The 20,876-nt window shown below is 45.1% G+C and overlaps 1 protein-coding gene across 26 annotated transcripts in view; it reads left to right on the plus strand.

The window, feature by feature from the left end:
* The window catches only part of MBNL1 (muscleblind like splicing regulator 1), a 172,974-nt gene that overhangs the window by 117,163 nt on the left and 34,935 nt on the right, over positions 1–20,876 (plus strand). For 15 of the 26 annotated variants that reach the window (XM_079978085.1, XM_079978100.1, XM_079978086.1 and 12 more), the window contains 2 exons: positions 11,171–11,341; positions 15,177–15,269. In XM_079978085.1, the coding sequence (XP_079834211.1) occupies positions 11,273–11,341; positions 15,177–15,269 (162 nt within the window). In that variant the 5' untranslated portion in view covers positions 11,171–11,272. The remainder of the gene's footprint in view (positions 1–11,170; positions 11,342–15,176; positions 15,270–20,876) is intronic. The other 11 variants (XM_079978077.1, XM_079978078.1, XM_079978091.1 and 8 more) reach the window with 1 other exon arrangement.

Genomic DNA, 20,876 nt, shown 5'->3' on the forward strand with positions numbered 1-20,876 from the left:
GACCTGCTTGTTTAGCTTACTGGCAGTAGCAATTAGGTATTCTGCTTCTTCTGTATTTCCACTTTGTCCCACTTAGGAAGAGAAAGTGAAGGAGAAAAATAAACATATCCTTCTTTCTTCTTCCTTGCAACTGCTGCGGTCCTCTGGGAGGAGGGACAAGGCAGTAGAGAGTTTCACAGGGGTATTAAGGGTATATCTCTTAGGGTGTTAGGGTGCTTCTCAGCTCTGAATTGGGGACCCCTACCCATATATTTCCACTCTGTGCATTATATCCTTTTAAGGACAGTGGACCCTCCGGATACTAATTAAATTTGTTCCGGGGGTCCGTCCGCAACCCAAAAAGTCCATAGGCAGAGGCGCTGCTCCTGCGCACGCATATGGCACGATTGAGCGTTCTGCGCATGCGCAACACGAAACCTGGAAGTATACACTTCTGGGTTTGCCGTGTTAGTAACCCGAAAGTTACATATCCAGATCGGTTCATAACTAGAGGGTCCACTGTATATGTTTATTCCTTTTCCCGTTTAAGCTCATTTAGTAGAGTTCCATAGAACAAAACATTCATTTCACCTTGCTTGACTGAGTGCTTTGCTTCTAAACTGTTGGCAAACAGCAACAAACAATCTATTTGTAATCTTTTTAAAAAATTGATTAATATGTTGGAGAATTAAGACTTTTTTTTTTTAAAAAAAGTTTCTTATTTGCATTTGATTTACTTGTTCGTTGCAAACAACAACAAAAAAGCAAAACCAAACTACTGCATTATTAAAAGTCAAGGTTGAAACCTATAAACCAACAAGGTCAAGCAGCAAATCTTTGGGGATTTTAATGACTCCAGAACTATATTATGTGAGCGTTCTGTAATAATAATAAAAACCTGCCTACGTGACACAGCTGAGGTTTGGGGGCCACTTGCGTCTCTCTGCAGTGGCTGCAGCCCAAAGAGAAATGTTAACTTGCTAATACACCTGCAGTGTGATAGCTTCTCTGCAGGATAAAAATAGAATGCCATCCATTAGACCACAGCAGCTTTTTCCTTCTTAACAAATTCTGCACTTCCTTTATATTATTTTTGTCATCCAGATTCTAGATTGTCATGTGTAATTCCAATTATATTTTAATTAATGTAATATAAAGGTGGAATTTAAATGTGCTGGGATAGGGGGGAGATTTTTTATTTTTGCAGCTGCTTTACTTAAAATAAGATGCTCTTCCTTTCCAACCCTGCCCCCCTATCTTCCCTTTTCTAGAATAATGCACTGCATAATAGATTTGCCACTCAAACCCTGCTCTTCTGGTCTGTATTAAACTGAACACTGAAGGCTAGCTGCTTTTTGAAGAAGGTCGTCTGAGGGATGCGCAAGGTTGCATCGGTATAGTGATACGTATTCCACCCCCCCCCCCCGTTGAATTCAGATTTCATCAAAGCAAGAGTCAAATTGGAATTAAAAGTGCCTTCTGGGAGGAAATGTGAGTGAAGCTAGAACAGTTTCAGTGGACTGGGTTCAGTGATCCATGGATTAGTTTAGATTACAGTGGTACCTCGGGTTACAGACGCTTCAGGTTACAGAATCCACTAACCCAGAAATAGTACCTCGGGTTAAGAACTTTGCTTCAGGATGAGAACAGAAATCACGCGGTAGTGGCGCGGTGGCAGTGGGAGCCCCATTAGCTAAAGTGGTACCTCAGGTTAAGAACAGGAGGCTCTCCTGGCACCTTCATTAAATATATTTATGCGCCAAGCGAAAACATTTCTCTTTTCCAAGGCCTTTGGCTGTTGGGCATTCTACAGCTTTCTAAATGTGTTTGTGGTAGGGGGAATGTTATTGGTTTGTTTTTGGTTTATTTTGTTTTTTCGTTCTGTATTTTTATGTGGCGAACTGCCCTGTGATCTTCAGGTGAGGGGGTGGCGTACAAATTTAATAAATAATAAGAAGTTTCAGGGGGTGCAGTTTTTCACTGATTCTCCTTCCCTTTTGCTCTGCTGTGAAATAGAATCTTTACTGCCTTTCCTCCAGTCACCCTTCCTTCAATAGACACACTTTCTCTTGGAAGACCCACCAGACCCCACCCTTACACAATTTTAAAACCCAAAACAAAACCGAGTTAAAACATTTATTTAGACAAGCACTTTGTTGCCGACGCTGCTTTTGCATGCGGGCGTTTTATTTATAGACCTGATTATATTATGTGTTCTGAAGTGCTGCTAATACATTTTTGCCGATTTGTTGCTGAAACACTTAGGGGCTTTCCAAACGGATGGGGAGTTGGTTAAGAAATGGGAGGAAAGCAAATAAATGTATCTCCCACACACATCGCCAGTACTTTTATTCACTGATACAGAGATGGGTATTATAGCTATACAGGTGGTGACCATTTCAAGTGGGGGGTTCCCGTGTGCGTTGGCAGAGCAGACAATAAGCTGCTCCACCCCCCTCGCCCCCCCTTCTGCCCTCCGGGTCCGAAAGGACCTGCACATTAGCGGTCATGCGTCAGTGGGGCATGTGCAAAATGGTTGCCGCCTGAATCCGCCCAAAAATAGTGTCTGAGGAGTTTAGCTACTTAGATGAGTATACTATTTAGAGCTGCCTTTCCTCCACCTGGAGCCAGTACAAGAAGGCAACCTTTCCCATCACCCCTGACCATTTAATCTTCTGGCTGAGTCTAATGGCAATTGCAACCCAAAGCCTCTGGAGGGGGAACCAGGTTGAGGAAGTCTGGTTTAGAATGGCATGCGTGGCAGATTCAGAACCTGGAAGCTACCTCTGTGTTTACTCTCCATGGCTCCTGTCCTTGCTGCCAATCCGTTGCAGCCATCTTGCACTCCCAAGTGCCTGCATAGGGAGAGCCAAGGGTGGCATCCGTCGGAACGCAGCAAATCCCAGCATCTGTAGAGTTCAAGCCCTTTGAGCAGAACCCGTGGCCTGATGTGGAGATCTGGGGCAGTCTTTTCAGATCTTTTAGCACAGAAAAGTTATAATTGCAAAAGCCTAGCAGAACCAGTATGAGCGCAGGAGGGGTTTTGTTGCTGATGGTTCTTTTGATGGTTATATCTAAGTGTGGGAAAAGTAACAGGCCTCTCTAATTGATGCTTTCCTTCCACAAATATTGCACATCATGTGATGTTTTCAGTACTCTGGCTGCTGTTATCCAGTCATATGATTATGCCAGTCGATCTCTGTTGCTGCATAGTTTCCCCCAGTGTTTCCCCTACTCTGTACTGCTCCTGAAATTGTATGTGTACGTTTTTACGTACTTGCCTACCTGCAGTATTCATGTATCGACAACAGGCTCCAATGACAATAACTGAAAACTGAAAGGTAGTAGTAACACAATAGTAAGATTCTTTCACAGGGGTGGACGTTGGTGGTAGGGATGTGGGATAAATTTGTTCAGTGCACATTTTTGCAGAACCTACTTAATTCACACAAGGAGCAAACTGAAATTCAGCTAGCCTCCAGAATTTCTCCCAATTTGGCACTACAATATTGGGGGTAAGCGTGCACACAAGCACATAGATTAGTGAAAATAGTACAGTGGTATCTCGGGTTACATACGCTTCAGGTTACATACTCTTTAGGTTACAGACTCTGTTAACCCAGAAGTAGTACCTCAGGTTAAGAACTTTGCTTCAGGATGAGAACAGAAATTGTGCTCCAGCGGTGCGGCAGCAGCGGGAGGCCCCATTAGCTAAAGTGGTGCTTCAGGTTAAGAACAGTTTCAGGTTAAGAACGGACCTCCGGAACGAATTAAGTACTTAACCCGAGGTACCACTGTATATTCAAATTGATTCCATTAAGTGAAAATGCTTGTAAAATTGCACATATTGGGAGAAAAGCACACAAGAATGCACTCAAATTTTCGTGTGTTCCTTTTTCTTTGTAGAAAAGTTTGCATACTGATGCCAAAATGGAGTGAAGTGGAAAAAAATGGGAGAAACTGAAATTGACAGATTGGTCCATTGTTCGTTGGTGGCAAATGTCCTCTGCCCAGTCCTGTTTTTCTTAGGAGACCTAGAAAGTGTGTGCGTTTGTGGACCTAAAACTTACAGCTGGCATATTTAGCCATGTTTTACAATGCAGAAAGGGCATATAAGTTCCAGGTAAAGTTACCGGTAAATCACACTGATTTCATTGGGGAAGTTTGAATCACCTAAGGTCAAAAGAGAGAAATCAACAGTGCGCTTGGTCTGAAAGTGCTTAGCTTTGGGTAGGTTTTGCATTCACTGGAGTAATTGTGGGGTGGTGCCGAATTCTAGGAAAAAGCTCAAAACCGGTTAATGCATATTCTTCAGAAGGGTGTTACCCCCCCCCCCCACCTCCCTGTGAATTCCAAACACCTTGAATCAGAAAGCTGCAAAGGTACTTGCTTTTTCAAGGCTCGTGCAAACTTTTCTGGCCTGAAGGGCCACTGTTCTCAGGTTCCCAAGCTCCGTCCAGTTTATTATGACTCAGAGCACCCCCTGCCACACACACCCAGCCTCAGTGTGTGGTCTAAATAGCCACCCATTGCATATGTGTAAGATGCTCAGGAGAAGAAATTGATCTCAGTTGGTGACACACATACCTGGATTTCAACTGTTCGTTCATCAGCTATGGTCAGTTATGGGGAACCTGCAGCCCTCTAGTTGTGGTTGGACTCCCAACTTCTACCAGTCCCAGGCAGCCATGGTCCGATGGTCAGGAATAATGGGAGTTATGAGCCTGACAGCACCTGGAAAGCTGCAGGTTCCTCTTCCTCACCAAGTAGCCCTCCTCCTGGGGTCCATGCATAGAATCCAGACTTGCACATATGATTCACTCCTTTATGGCTGGAGAGGTGTCTTCAGATGGGCCTAGAGCGCACTCCAGTGGTGGAAAGCAAAAACACTGCTGAAAGTTACTCCTTCCCCCTATTTTTTGTGATTTTCATTGTTGTTGTTTAGTCATTTAGTCGTGTCTGACTCTTCGTGACCCCATGGACCCCAGGCACTCCTGTCTTCCACTGCCTCCCGCAGTTTGGTCAAACTCATGTTAAACTCATGAGAACACTGTTCAACCATCTTGTCCTCTGTCGGCCCCTTCTCCTTGTGCCCTCCATCTTTCCCAACATCAGGGTCTTTTCCAGGGAGTCTTCTCTTCTCATGAGGTGGCCAAAGTATTGGAGCCTCAGTTTCAGGATGTGTCCTTCTAGTGAGCACTCAGGGATGATTTCCTTCAGAATGGATAGGTTTGATCTTCTTGCAGTCCATGGGACTCTCAAGAGTCTCCTCCAGCACCATAATTCAAAAGCATCAATTATTCGGCGATCAGCCTTATTTATGGTCCAGCTCTCACTTCCATACATCACTACCGGGAAAACCATAGCTTTAACCATACGGACCTTTGTCGGCAAGGTGATGTCTCTGCTTTTTAAGATGCTGTCCAGGTTTGTCATTGCTTTTCTCCCAAGAAGCAGGCGTCTTTTAATTTCGTGACTGCTGTCACCATCTGCAGTGATTATGGAATGCTGTGAATCATCTAGTCCAACCCCCTGCAGTGCAGGAAAACGCAGCTGTCCCTTACGGGGATCAAACTTGCAACTTGGCACTATCAACACCGCACTCTAACCAGCTTTGCTATCAAGCAGTGCACTGATCCTCAGTGGTTGCACATAAAAGTTTCCACTTGGTTCTGTAACTCTGAGCAATCAGAGCTCCATAACTGCATGGAACTCTATATGTGTACAGGCTAGCCCCCCTTGCTCCAGACATTTGCATTACAGATGTGGATGCCAGAAGGAGGGGCTACTCAGCATGACATCACTTCTGGCTTGCGACTTGGTGCAAACCATGAGTGCAGTGCCCTGATAGGGCTGTTGTATCTTATAGAAACAGAGAATCCGGCATCAGCACCAGGTGTGGACTATCTTTCATCCAACCAACTTCTCTAATGAGTTTCATGCTGAAGGGAGATTATTTTAGTTTACCGGTCCAGACTGTATCCTATCTCCCTGGGATCAACTTGTATATTTGTTCCTGTCTTATTTAGATGATATATTTAGCTAATTAGGCCATTTTTTTTTTTATTGCCACTGGAGGGACACTGCAGGAATTGCATAGATTTTGTGCCAAAGTGGATGAATTCTAGAGGAGATGCATTCTCTGCCAGAGATCTGCATTGATTTAAATAGGTTAACGGTACACATGGGGGATGGAAAATGGGCTTAAACATGCACCCGCACACTGACAACAAACCGTCATGAGTAATTGTTAGTACGAATGCATGAAAATGCATTAGGTTTAAAAGTGTGCATGTGTGAGTTGACCTGGCAAGGAAATTGTGTTTGGTCTCTTAGGGTCGTTTACATTAAATATATATATTTCAGGGTTGCATAATAGCCCTGGTGATATATAAACTCTCTGGTGCTGATGTGATTGGTTGTCTGATAACTTGGGGGGTCCTTCTCAGACGCCTCCTGCAAGCCTCTCTCTGATCCATCGTTCTCCTTCTGTCCCTGCTGCTTCTACGGTGCTCTTTTGCTGCCCAGTGAATTTACACATGTGAAGAAATTCATGGAGGGCTCTTAGTCTTTATGGCTGTGGAAGAACTTTCTGATGGCAAGAGCTGTCCAGCAGTGGAATGGACTCTCTCGGAAGGTGGCGGGCTGTTTCTTCACTGGAGGTTTTGAAGCAGATATTAGGTGTCATCTGTCATGGATGCTTTGGTTGAGATTCCTGTATTTCAGAGGGTTGGATTAGATTACCCTTGAGATCTCTTCCAATTCTACAATTCTATGAATACTTTCAGGATCAGCTGTTAGTGAGCCATATTGGGAGAGGGCTATTGCACTTGTGTGGGGACTTTTCAGACATCTAGTCAGCCATTGTGAAGAACAGGTTAGGAACATAGGAAACTGCCTTATATTGAACCAGAACACTGGCCAACCTAGGTTAGTATGCCTACACTGACTAGTCGTAGGGTCTCCAAGGTTTCAAACTGGAGTCTAAATGCCAGGGACTGTTCGTATGCAAAGCAGATGCTCTACCAAGGAGCTACAGCCCCTCTTTGATCTAGGATACTAGAATTGATGGGTCTTTGGTCTAATCCAGGGCTCTTATGTTCTTAAGTTCCCTTGGCCTTGTTTATCTGACTCACTGTTTTTGAGCCTCTTGGGCTTTCTGATCAGAAGGTCCCTCAGCAGGTTCTTCTTATGGTTCTCAAAGTAGAGAAATGACTATCTGTAGAACTCTACAGTAAATTCTGTTGTTGAAAAGTTAATTGCTTCATTCACCTGCTAATTCAGGTTTCCCATTTTGCACACACTAAGCCTGTTTAGCTCAACGTCTAGTACACTCCCCCCCCCACGCTGCATAAAAGGTAAACGGACCCCTGACCATTAGGTCCAGTCGTGACTGACTCTGGGGTTGCGGCGCTCATCTTGCTGTATTGGCCGAGGGAGCCGGCGTACAGCTTCCGGGTCATGTGGCCAGCATGACCAAGCTGCTTCTGGCGAACCAGAGCAGGGCACGGAAATGCCGTTTACCTTCCCGCCAGAGCGGTACCTATTTATATACTTGCACTTTGATGTGCTTTCAAACTGCTAGGTTGGCAGGAGCAGGGACCAGACAACGGGAGTTCACCCAGTCGCGGGGATTCGAACCGCCGACCTTCTGATCGGCAAGTCCTAGGCTCTGTGGTTTAACCCACAGGTCACCTGCGTCCCACATTCAACCCTAAACAGAAAGTCTGCTTTTTATTTTAAGTGCAGTGCCTATTGACTTCCCGCATTCTCTGCCTCAATATGCTGTGGCCATTCTGTATTTCTTCTAAGATGTTAGATAAACCTCCTCCATATTTGACACATTTCACGGCCTTGGGTTGATCAAGACTGGGGTTTCCAATGTAATGGTGAGAATGTGTTTTGAAAGGCATATCGGCATAGTCAGTCGGTTTGATTGACTGTTCTACTGCTGCTGCTTAACCCCCAACAAGATCTCGAGAATTATGTAAAATCCCGTCATCAAACATGCTGTGTTATGCAAATGCCAACTGGCTAGCTGCAGAAATGAGAGTCATGTGTGCTTGGCTGCTGAGAGCAGAGGCAGATGGGTTGAAATAAATCATATACACTGACACAAGAGAGCTTTGGGTTGGATCACTGGCAGACCTATAACAAGGACAAGCTTTGTAGCTTTCTGTGCAAAAGTACAACATAAGGGCATGTTGTACTGCATTAATTTGTTCTTTTTAAGAAAAGGGGGTGGGGGAGCAAAGCAAAGCTTGATGCAAGCAGCCCTTTGCTTAAATTAAGGTTCTGTTTTTCACTGCCACGGCTGCTTTTTGGATTGATTACTACGGAAAAGAAGGGAATTGGAACCTTTCAGATTAAGCCATTTGTTCTGCCAAGAAGAAATTTGTGCCTCTTTATATCTTTGTTTTTCGCGTGTCCCTGGGAGAATAGACTCTACCGTTATACATTTAACCGTGATCATTGGAAACATTAATTTTGTTGACTAATTGCTGTTTTTCAAGATGAGAGTGTGTCTGAAGGGGGCTTGTTTCAGGGACCAGATGTGCTCATTCAGCTCAGTCAATCCCCACAAGTCAAATAGGGACCTGAGCTCAGCCAATCTGCAGTGGCGTCGTCTGTGCCTGCCGTGGAAATGAGAGAGACCATGGGGCAGACAGGGGCAGAACTGTAACACTGAAGGGTGGTATCAGTATGGAATAGGCGATGTTACACATTACATTACATTACATTACATTACATTACATTACATTACATTACATTACATCAATATTACCCCCCTGCACATTCTCTCTCTCTCTCTCCTTTTACTGACTCATCCCAGCCCACTCTTCTGCTTGAATGGCAAAGGGTTTTGCGTTCCCGCCAAGGCCCCACAGAATTTATCTGTTTAAATTCTTTTGAAACTATGGAGTGAGGCCCACTTAACCAGCCTCCTCCATGGAAGCCCTGGGCACAGAACTTTCATTTGTCCAGTGGGGCTGCCTCCCCCCAACCCCACAAAAACCCTGCCCACTGAAATTGGCTCAGGAGTGGTATTGGAAGAACCCCCACAACAGTGTGTAGGTTATCATTCTACCAGGAAAGCTGGGATGCTTCCACTGGCAGAACGATGGGAAGAGTATGATGCTGAATTTCACCCGCCAGATGCGCACACACTTATATATGTGCACCCATACATGTACATACTGATCATTGCCTCAGACCTCCCGTTACGATTCTGTGATGCCCAAATGTCTCTGTGACCCCCAGTTTGGGCAGTGAAGGACCAAATATATGCTTTTTTAAAAAAGGTGATTGTCCACGCCCACTTTTGCACTCTGGCCACACCCATTTTGATGTAACAACCCCACCCCCCATCCTGGGTTCAGTATGGGTCAGTCAGGCCTCAGCCCATAGAAGCATAGCGGCCTTCAGGAGTGGGGACATTTCTCTTCAGTTTGCATTGGGCAGTATCTAGCGTGTGGTCTCCAGAAAATTATTGACAATTGTGACATGACATCTGCTTTAGACTACACTGACGTGAATTCTTATCTGGGACTGAGTCTTGTTGAATACTGTAGGGTTTGTCAAATTAAGAATGGGGTTTGTGCAGCCCACTGGGGAAGCAAGCCCCATGAGGTTCAATAATTCTTTGTGCAGGATTGGACCATACAAGCCGTTCTGCTCTGCTGTATCCTTAGAAAGGTCACAGAGAATAGGATCAGTGACATATAGAGTTCCTTATCTGCAAGAAGATCTAGTACAGAGATGATCTTGTTACAATAAATGGAAGGTATGAAACTGACCATTAAATTCGACAGAAGGTTCTATATACAATTCCTTTTTATCGGTCATATGTTGCTCTATTTTAATTTTTGTTTCTCTGAAAGGTTTTCAGAATTGGAGGTGGGACTTGGACATTCTGTTCTAAGGCGTTGTTCTTAGCTGAATGAGAAGAATACTTTATTTCGTTAACGAAAGAAAGGCATTACCCAGAAGAGCAGTTAAATTTAAACCTGAAACTTGTGCTTGTGGGTAGGGGATTTTCTTTGGCTGTGTCATGTTTAAACTCAAGAGAGTCCATGGCTAATTGCTGCTGCTAATATTACTCAAGGTTTCATCATTCTCTGCAGTGCCCTGGGCACCGTCCTTTTAATTCAGACAAAATCTGCGCACGAACAACACGCAGTGCTATGTGCCACTCAAAAATTTGGGCTGTTGTCCTTCTCCTAATTGTGCATGCTGAGGCCTTGTTGTGTATTGAGCTAATCTGTTAAAAGACAAAGGTATTGCCTAGGACTTAGAACAGGCATGGCCAAACTTGGCCTTCCAGCTGTTTTGGGACTACAACTCCCATCATCCGTAGCTAACAGGACCAGTGGTCTGGGATGATGGGAATTGTAGTCCCACAACATCTGGAGGGCCAAGTTTGGCCATGCCTGACTTAGATGGAATCCAAATTTGACATTACCTCAGGGTGCTTCGGAAGATGTTTTCTCCCTTCCCTTTCCATGAAGTCTTGTCACCAGCATTATTAGGAAGTAGCTTTGAGAGGCATGATACCAAATCTAAATTTTACCACGTCTGTACAAATATACCCATTTATTTAAGAAGGGTTGTGGCTGAGTGGTAGAGGCACATACTGTTTGTTTGGAATGCCCTAGGCATCTTCAGGATTCACCACAGTGGTGCAGCCTTAAATCATAGTAGGAACGTGGTGATCTTCTCCTTTTTAAACAGATTCATTTCATCTAGTAGAAAATGATTCAACTGGACATCTGACATGATCTGCCCTATTTCTCCCAGATGGTGGCGGTACATATAGCAATTACAGTTGCTGGTTGTACGCCAATGTTAGGTTGTTTTCCATGGTGATGTTGACATCTGGGAATTGTGCTCAGTTATTTGTGGTATATGGCTGCTCTTTTTTTATTTGAAAAAGTGTGCTGGAAAGCAGCACTTTGAGGCAGAGGTGAGGGACCTCTGACCCTTCCTATGTCATCTGACTATTGCCTAAATCATCTCTGACCACTGGCCATGCTGGCTGAGGCTGACGTGGATTGGAGTTCAAGAACGTCTGAAGGGCCCCAGGTTCCTCCAACTGTTTTTGTGCCTCAGAATAGCTCACCCGGAATAATTAAATGTATTAATCAATAGCAGACAAACCTAATTAGTCTTCTTCTCTTTTGCTGTGTTCCAGGGACGATGCTCAAGGGAGAATTGCAAATACCTTCACCCACCACCACACTTAAAAACACAGTTGGAGATCAATGGACGCAATAACCTGATTCAGCAGAAGAACATGGCCATGCTGGCCCAGCAGATGCAACTAGCCAATGCCATGATGCCTGGTGCCCCGTTACAACCAGTGGTGAGCATCGTTTGGACCATTCTTCTCTTGTGTCCCAGTGCACTGTCTGTGCTCTCGTCATACTCTCTGCCAGTTGTAGATGCAGTTGTGTGCACTCAGTATAGGTTAAATTAGCTGATAGACGCAATCACTCACCCAGACTTCTGTGTGGTGCATCTGCAATATGGAGAGCCAGGCTAGCCAAGCTGGTCCCCTCCAGATACTACGAATGACGGCTCCCATCATCCCCAGCCTCATCGATGGTGGGAGCTGGTGTCCACAATATCTGGAGAGTTATCTGGGTGAGCTCGAAGACCTACCTTGCCCACCTTCTGCAGCTGTGGGCCCTGCTCGCTTGGTGTGATGTGTTTTTGGCACGTAGCTCTATGGGTTCATCAAAACTGAGCCCCTGAACTTCAAACAGCTGTATCTCCAAGCAGGTTCAACCTCAGTTACTCAAGATAACCCTCCCAGTGGTTTGCACAGAGGGAACAGAGGAACTAATTTCTCACACACCTGAAATACAGCATCTTTTGAGAAGATCCTAAACCTCTATAACTCCGCCACTGATTTTTCTCGTGGTGGAATGCCGTGCTGTCTTGCTCTGCAAGCACGGGAACATGATAATAATAATAATATTTTTAATATATTATTTTTACCCTGCCCATCCAGCTGGGTCTCCCCAGTCACTCTGGGTGGCTTCCAACAGAAGGTTAAAAATACATTAAAACATCCGTTATTAAGAACTTCCCTAAACCGGGCCGCCTTCAGATGTCTTCTAAATGTTAGTTGTTTATTTCCTTGACATCTGATGGGAGGGTGTTCCACAGGGCGGGCGCCACTACCGAGAAGGCCCTCTGCCTAGTTCCCTGTAACTTGGCTTCTTGTAATGAGGGAACCGCCAGAAGGCCCTCGGCACTGGATCTCAGTGTCCGGGCAGAACGATGAGGTGGAGACGCTCCTTCAGGTATACGGGGCCGAGGCCAGGATCCGCATGAGAAGCTGCCTCATACTGAGTCAGATCACTGGCCCATGTAGCTTAGTGCTGTCTACACTAACTGGCAGCGGCTGTCCAGGAGATGCCAAAAGATTGAACCTGGGACCTTCTGCATTGAAAGTAGATGCTCTGACACTGAGCTACAGCACTTCCCCAGGCAGAAGAAGAGACAAAGAGCATACCTACCATCTAACCACCATAGTGCCATATTCTACATCTTGGGCTTTGAACATCAATTAAGAAGGGCAGAGGCCACAGTTGGAGGGTCAGTATTGCAATTTGCAGCTCCAATGCTTGTCAAGGGGTAACTTCTCAAGTGACAGGTTCTAATCCATAGCGCTACCTCTTCCTTTGGGAAGAGGGTATTTGGGGAGGGTTAGTCCCCAATTTCCTGTTTCATTTCAGTCCCATATGCTGATGTCAGCTCATAATCTTCTCTTTGGTTGTCTGGTGTGACTTAGAGATCGTAAGTTTTAACAGCTCCACCTTGAAAATGCTTTCAAGTCCACTGAGCTTTAGGAAGCCTGCAGTGCTCTGCACATTTACCGCTGTGCACAGTGCAATTTACTTCTGAATAAACATGTATGAGATTGAGCTATCAGGCATTGGGGGGGGGGGGTGGGAAACGGGTAGAAAATGACTATCTGGAGCTCTCACCCTCAAACCAGTTTCAGTTTAAGTACCCTCAATTTATCTGATTTGTGGGCCAAGCGATAAATGCTTCATGTTTTCCAGCACTGAATGCTCACAAACAGGCAGCAGAGACAAATATGAAAGCCTGGTTTTAGTCCTCTGTGTTTAATAATAATAATAATAATAATAAGTGCAGGATCAACAAATTAGCTGGGGCAGGACCAGTAAATTGAATCATGTTTTCCTTAAAGTGATAATAAAGAGAACCTAACAGAAATCTGCACTATGACTGCAGCACAGTCTGATTGATAATAAAATGGACCATGTTTGGTTTTGCCAAATTTTGCCAACATGTGCACAGCCTAAAAATAGTGCTGTCTTTAAAGAGAGTGTTTAGATAACTAAAGGTTGTAGTTAACTGGAGATCATCTCATCGTGGTATTTCTATAGTGAGATTGATACACACCGCAAAATTTGAATGTACAAAGTTACCGTAAGCAGAAGTAGATCTTTGGTCCACCTGGTCCAAAACTGCCCTGTTTTGACTGGCAGGCTCTCTCCAAAGTCTTGGGAAGTGGTTTCTCCTAGCTCTCCTACCCAGGAGAAGAGAAGTGGGGGGTTGTCACTGGGGCAGCCCAAATGTGCTCTGCTACTGAGTCCACAAGCCCACTTCCATAATGTTTACATTGCAACAGAGAACAGGATTGAAAAGCCTCCTCAGCCCATCATATAAAGAAATATGGAAATCTGGATAGGACATGTTGTTATATATAAAACTGCTTAATGTAGAATCACTACCAAAGTTACCCTAATGAAAACCATGGCATTATTTTGAAGTTTAAAAGTATTGTTGGATACTGAGCATAGGAATACTGCTGGGTGGATGGATGTTACTTTGTAGTATTACAGTGGTACCTCTAGTTACGAACTTAATCCGTTCTGGAGGTCCGTTCTTAACCTGAAACCGTTCTTAACTAGAGGCGTGCTTTCGCTAATGGGGCCTCTTGCTGCTGCTGCACTGCCAGCACACAATTTCTGTTCTCATCCTGGGGCAAAGTTCTCAACTCGAGGTAGCTCTTCCAGGTTAGCAGAGTTTGTAACCTGAAGCATTTGTAACCTGAGGCGTTTGTAACTCAAGGTACCACTGTAATTTTATTTCATAAGATATATATACTGCTTGGTTGCAAACAACAACACCCCAGGGTGGTTTACAAAAAAATCCAAGCCAAATGCACAACAGTATTTTAAAACTTGGTAATGATTCCTTGTCCAAAGCTCCCGCATAACTTTGTCTTACATTTCTGCTAAAATTCTTACAGGCATAAAGCATTGACCGTAGATTATTCCAGCGGTAGACGATCTGTACTCCTCCAGGTGTTGTTGGAGTCCAGCTCTCATTGTGGAGTTTTGCTACAACATTTGGGATCTACTTCTGCTGGACATCTGGAGGATCGCAGACTGCCCCTCCCTGGATAATGCTAATTGCTGCAAAATGCTTTTTTTTTTAAGGGGGGGGGGTCCCGGGGAGCAGGCTAAGGCCACTTCCAAGCTGCTGCTGTTTTGCAAGAGCGATTCAAGAGCCTAATGGCAATTACAGTGGATTTGTGCAATTAAAGTGGATTTGGTGTTCTAGCGCTACAAACCCACTTAACAAAAAACGAACAAAAGAAACCTGACTTTTTGAAATCAGGAAAGTGGTGAGAACCATTGCTTACTTATAACCCTCCCTGCAAACAAATCAGAGCAAATGCTCAGCAAACAGGTCATCTGGAAGTGACCCCGGAATCGCATGCAAGTTGCTTGCAAGGTGCAAGTAAGGAAACACACACTTTTCAGTGGCTGGCGTCACTTGACTATGAAACGTCAGATCCAGGCAGTCACGAAAAAGCAACCAGGGCGCTTTTAAAGTATAGAGAAAAGATTAGCAACCTATAGAAAGTGGAGCTGAGTCCAACCCTCCCACAGTTCTTTTTCTCTGTTCCCATGGTTTGTATTGACTTGCATAACTGCTAATCCAAATAAAAAGGTCTGCACAATATTTTCCTTGTCATCAGAGCATTTTAAGTAACCTTTGATTTATACCTGTGTTCAAGGAATGGTACTGTTTTATTGCACAGTTATAACTTTCCGTCACTTTTTAGATCTAAAGTATCAGTCATTTATCTTTACTATTTTACCAAATATGGCTGTTGATGACTTAGTTTAATTGTTATTATTTTTTCATAGAACCATATGCCTCAGACATTCCAAAAAAGAGGGGGGGAGGGATCGCCATATTTCATCGACACTGATTCCATTTATCAATACCAAACACTAAAGGTGAGAAAATATTATGATTTTGGGTTTTCTTTCTGCTTTGTGAGGGTTTTCTTGCCGATTAGAATGTTAGTTGCTCATACTGACGGGTTTAATGTGCGTTCATATTGTGACAAAGAGCCAGCATTTCTAGCTATGATGATTGATTTGTCTTAGAAAAGTTCGTTACAAAGCCAACAATAAGCGGGGGGGTGTGGGGTGTGTCACCTTTGATATAATGCTGAGTTGCCCACGATCTGGTTAGAAAGTGAAGTGTTCCTGAAATTCAATCTATATGAAAATTGCTTGGAAAGTGCAACATGCGAAAATTTCAGAAGATGGAATACCCCAGAATGAAGAGATCGGTTGAAAGGGCAGAGTCTGGAGAGTCAGATTGAACCTTAGCAGACGCCAACATGGTTGAACAGCAGAGTAAAAAAAACCAGCAACAGTACAATGCCAACTGAGAGGAGGAAATTAGACAGCACCTTGAAACACAAATGCAGAATACAGGGAAAGATAATGACAGAATCTGGGAAGCAAAGTCCTTAAAGGCCAAGCCCTGAACATTTATTTAAAATCTATCAGTGGGAGAAGGGAGGTATGGCCTTTAGGTGTCAAAAACACTGAAAATGGACAGGAGGCAAAGTCTTAGATGCAGCGAGAGGCTGGTTTAAATTCCACCCCTCCTCCACTTGCTGCATTAACAGGGCTGTTGAGAGGGAAGCTGGCTTTCTATTCGCAAAGTCCATGTTTCAGCAAGGGGGTGATGTTTTAACACCAGTCTCCCTGCATCTGCGTTAGACCGCAAAGCTTCAGCTGCATTCAGTCGGGTCTCCGCGCCCTGGCGTGAAAGCGGCAAGAGGGCAGTCGGGGCCTCAGAGACAGTCGCAGCTCCTGCAACATGTCAGCTGCTGCTTTTCACTTACGAGATTTGTTGGAGCGGAATGATTTCTATCTCAACGGAGATGAATGGAGGGGGGAAGCAAAAACAAAGGCTTCTCCCAGAAATCTTGAGGATTGGAGGTGGGCAGGAGAGGAGCTCCAGGTGTCCTGTGCTGGCTGGCTGGGTGTTAACCGCCACCTCACATGCCCTGGGCAGGGATGGGGGCAAGTCACCTCTCCTTAGGTGCCGCGGAGAGCACCTGGACCTGTTTTTGCAATGGCTTTGCCCCCCAGCAGGTGCCCAGATGGCTGGTATACCTCCCTCCTTTTTAGCTACAGCGTTGTATTTTATTTAGCGAGCCAGTTGTTTTTATTTATATCCCAACCTTTTCCTCCAAGGAGCTCAAGGTGGCAAACATGGTTCTCTGCCCTCTACCTCATTTCTTGCCCACAACAACGCTCTGAAGCAGGTTAGGCCGAGAGACAACGCCTGGCCCAAGGTCACCCAGTGAGCTTCATGGCCAAGTAGGGATTTGAACCCTGGTCTCCCGGGTCCTAGTCCGCCAGTCTAACTGCTACACCACACTGGCACTCAAGCAAGTGACATGATTGTTTGTATGATGACCGCAAAGGGATGCATGGCAGCCCCCCAGCTTGGTTTCTGGGTCTTTCCATTACGAGAATGACCGATGGCAGAGTGCCAGGGGGTTGCTATGCATCCCTTCGTGCTCATCTTATGCTGTGTGTTGGTCCCTCTGCAGACCCGCCTACATTCAGGGTCCTACGTGCTGTGGGTTAAACTATAGAGCCTAGGACTTGCCGATCAGAAGGTCAGCAGTTTGAATCCCTGCAACGGGGTGAGCTCCTGTTGCTCGGTCCCTGCTCCTGTCAACCTAGCAGTTCGAAAGCACCTCAAAGTGCAAGTAGATAAATAGGTACCGCTCCGGCGGGAAGGTAAACGGCATTTCCATGCACTGCTCTGGTTCGCCAGAAGCGGCTTAGTCATGCTGGCCACATGACCCGGAAGCTGCACGCCGGCTCCCTCGGCCAATAAAGCGAGATGAGCGCCGCAACCCCAGAGTCGGTCACGACTGGACCTAATGGTCAGGGGTCCCTTTACCTTACTTGGGGAGCACAAGCAGGTGAGCAGAGCAGGCTTCTGCTGCATATGGGTGCCCTGCAGCCCACAGGGTGGCTAGAGGGAGCCCCATTCTCCCTCCTTGCCTTCTCCATGCAGATAGGAACCGCGGTCCTCCTCCCTGCACCTCCCTTCTGCCTAATCGCTTTCCCTCTCACCTCCGTGCCTCACTGCCACCCAGAGGGAAAGGGGAACATAGGAACCTGCGTTATACCAAGTCAAGGCCATTAGTCCCCCTAGCTCGTCTACACTGACTGGCAACAGCTTTCTCAGATTTCATCCTTTCCCAGTCCCCCCTGGAGACACTGCGGATTGAACCCTGGGACCTGGGACCACTGAGCTACAGCCGGCTGCAGTGGCTGCTGCTCCTTCCCTTTGCAAGAGAAGGAGAGAGGAGTGGGTGGGCAAGAGGCACAGAAACAAAGTCAGGGAGCCCAGCAGACGGGCGGCAATGCCAGCCTTGATAATGAGGCGCAAGGCAGGGCAGGGCACCATGCTGAGGCGTGATTTTCCTCGCAGTCGGCAGGGCTGAGTGAGTGGCAAAAGCGACGTGCAGCAGGGGCAGTGATGTGTCTCCTAACATCTTAAGTCATGTGCCGAGACAGTTTGTGCCATATATATATATATATAGCCCCAGGAATGCATCAATAATTTATGTGGTACATCTTTCTCTCGGCGTTCCAAAACCTTAGCATTTCCTTCGGAAGGTCGCTTGCCTCTACGGTCAGAGCTGTTGCCCGTGTGTAAAGGTTACATGTTAGAAACTCGTGAATTCCCCCCTCCTCCTTTCAGTTTCATTTTTAAAGCAAGCCTCATGTTTTCAAGGTTGCAAAAAAAGAAAGTTGCTTTATTTCCAGCTGCTTTGCTTCATTTTATGAATTGCAACATCCCAAAGCGATTTAACAGTGAAAACCCCTTCCTTACTTTTCTCATCTGTGGGTGGATGCAAGTTTAAGTACAAGGGCACAGAAGAAATGCAGGAGGCCCACCATGTACAGCTTGGTATCTCTGACTCACGACTGAAAATAATATGCAAATCATGTTGGCTGCATGCAATTAAAATCTGCTTAATTTACATTTTGCTCCTGATGTATTTCCAGCGAGGCTCTCGGTGCCACAGCAGTTTGATTTTATTACTGTGCAGATGTAGGAGAGATTTCATAATCCAGACCCTGTTATCTGCAGCTGCTTATGGTGCACCCAGATACTCCTACAATCCAAACAGCACCCCTGGATCTCCCATTGTTTGTGCTTGACTTCATGCAGTAAATAATATTTTTATCTATTCAAGGGCTGCTTAGAAAGTACAGATGGGTGTACGATTGTTTTTCATAAGATACCTACGTTTCTTTTTGCCGTTCTGCCCTTCCTCTTTGATGCTGCTGAAAAGTAATTATTGTTTTTGTCAAGGCTTTTCATCCACCTCCCCTTTCCCACAAAAGGAATCAAATTATTTTTGGCGCTGTATTGGGGGATGTGGGTGCAGTTGTGTGGATGCATCGTCTATGAAGGAAGTCGAACCTCGGACCACAGTTCCAGGAGAAAGAGGCATCAGTGTCTAGAAGCACATACAGCCCCACACCTCACTAGAAACTAGAAAAGAAATTCAGCAAGGCACGCCTTCCGTTCCAGGCTGCTTAGATGTCTCTGCAAAGTGTCTGTTTTCTATATTGCACTCTTGAGCTGCTTCTCTTGTTCACATTTTTGCCTTGCTTGCTGTCTCTGGAAGCATTTCCTGCCTCTTGGGTTTCTGACATTTGTAATAATCATTGAAAGAGATACTCGGCCAATATGGAGTCTGGCTCTTTAACCCCACCTCCTTAGTCGCAGGTAAGCTGTAGGTTTACAGGGACCAAACAAAGGGGTCGGGGTGCTATTCTGAGAAATGAAGTAGTACCTACTTGCCTGTCCAGTGGCAAGCTCCACATTTTGATTTCAGATTATTCCAGCAAAAAGGGAAATAAATAGAAGAGCTACAAGACCCGTCCCCTAAAAAAAGTATACCCATATCCATCCCCCACGAAGGTAAGAGGGTCATGTTAACTATCTAGCTGTGCCTTTTAAGTAGCTGGATTTTTATGCAGGTGGCCAGCCTAGGGGGCTTTAACCCTTTGCCTCTGTTACAGCCTGATCAAGGTCACATTCAAACCATTTTTTATAGTGGAGGATGGAGCTCATTGGCTCTGGCTCCACGTACTGTTGGCCTCCTACCTTGCACCCTTACAGTTCCAAGAGACACCGCTCACCACTGTTTCTGACTTCAAAAGCACTTCGCATAATAATAATAATAATAATAATAATAATAATAATAATAATAATAATTTATTTATATCTCGCCCATCTGGCTGGGTTTCCCCAGCCACTCTGGGCGGCTCCCAACTGAATATTAAAAACACAATACAACATTAAATCTTAAAAAACTTCCCTAAGCAGGGCTGCCTTCAGATATCTTTTAAAAGCAAGTAGGCATTAGTTGGGTCACCTGTAGTCTGCCTGACCTCTACTTAGGTCATTTCTCTAGGGCCCAAGCATCTAACATTCTGCCATTCCCCACTTTGATTTAAGATAAAGAGCTCATGATCACAGTGCACATAGAGAGAGTCCTCCTTTGAAAGCACTCCCACATGCAAACTTTCCCCCACATGGAAAGACAGCCCCATCAGTGAAAGTTTCTTCTAGACTTTGCAGTCATGTAAGCTTTCTACATGCAAGGAAATATTGAAGTTGAGGTGCCTTCAAATAAGTGCTCCAACCTTGTGCATTCAAGATGGTACAGAGTATTTCTTTCTTTAGCATTTATTTATGTATTAAGGACATGGTTCCTGCTCATTTGAGTTAGCTCTGGGTTACTCTCAGCTTTCTAAGGTGGCAGCCGATGAATCTGAGATCGGCTGGAGTGTAAACTGAGAAGGACCACACCTTTGCGCCCTAAAGTCCAGCAGCACTGAAGATAGCTTTAGAAAGTTGAAAATGTCATGTTCTCAACCTGAATCACGTAGGCCGCGATGCGTTCCAACATGACTCATTGTGGAATGGGTGGGGCTGTTCTTTCCTACTATAATAAAATCCATGGACTCTAAGAGTTTTTCACCTCCTGCAAAACAACTCAAAGAGTATATCCTTACTACGAGGAGCAGCTGCAATAGCAATGGTACTTATAGTCTTCGTACTAAGCTAAAATGCCACATAGTAGCACATGGAGCACTGATTTTTTGAATGCATTGAGGGCAAAGCTACATGAAACACATGCAAGAAGTTAAAGTGCATATCCTTTAACTATCAGTTGGGCAGATGGCAAACAGTACTGGGGCCATCGCATGCATAGGAAAAGATACGATGTGGACATCCACTGCCCTGGTCCTCCCACCTACCCTCTGAAACGGATTAGCCCCAGGAACCAAAAACCTGTTGGTTGGTTGGTTTCTTTCCTGTGCCTTGTAGCATCTTGAATAATAATAATAGTAATAGTAATAATAATTTATTATTTATACCCCGCCCATCTGTCTGGGTTTCTCCAGCCACTCTGGGTGGCTTCCAACAGGATATTAAAATACAGTAGTCTATTAAACATTAAAAGCTTCCCTAAACAGGGTGAATGCCCCTCGCAT

This window comes from Podarcis cretensis (genome assembly GCF_951804945.1).
Source record: "Podarcis cretensis genome assembly, chromosome: 5".
Classification (NCBI taxonomy): domain Eukaryota; kingdom Metazoa; phylum Chordata; class Lepidosauria; order Squamata; family Lacertidae; genus Podarcis; species Podarcis cretensis.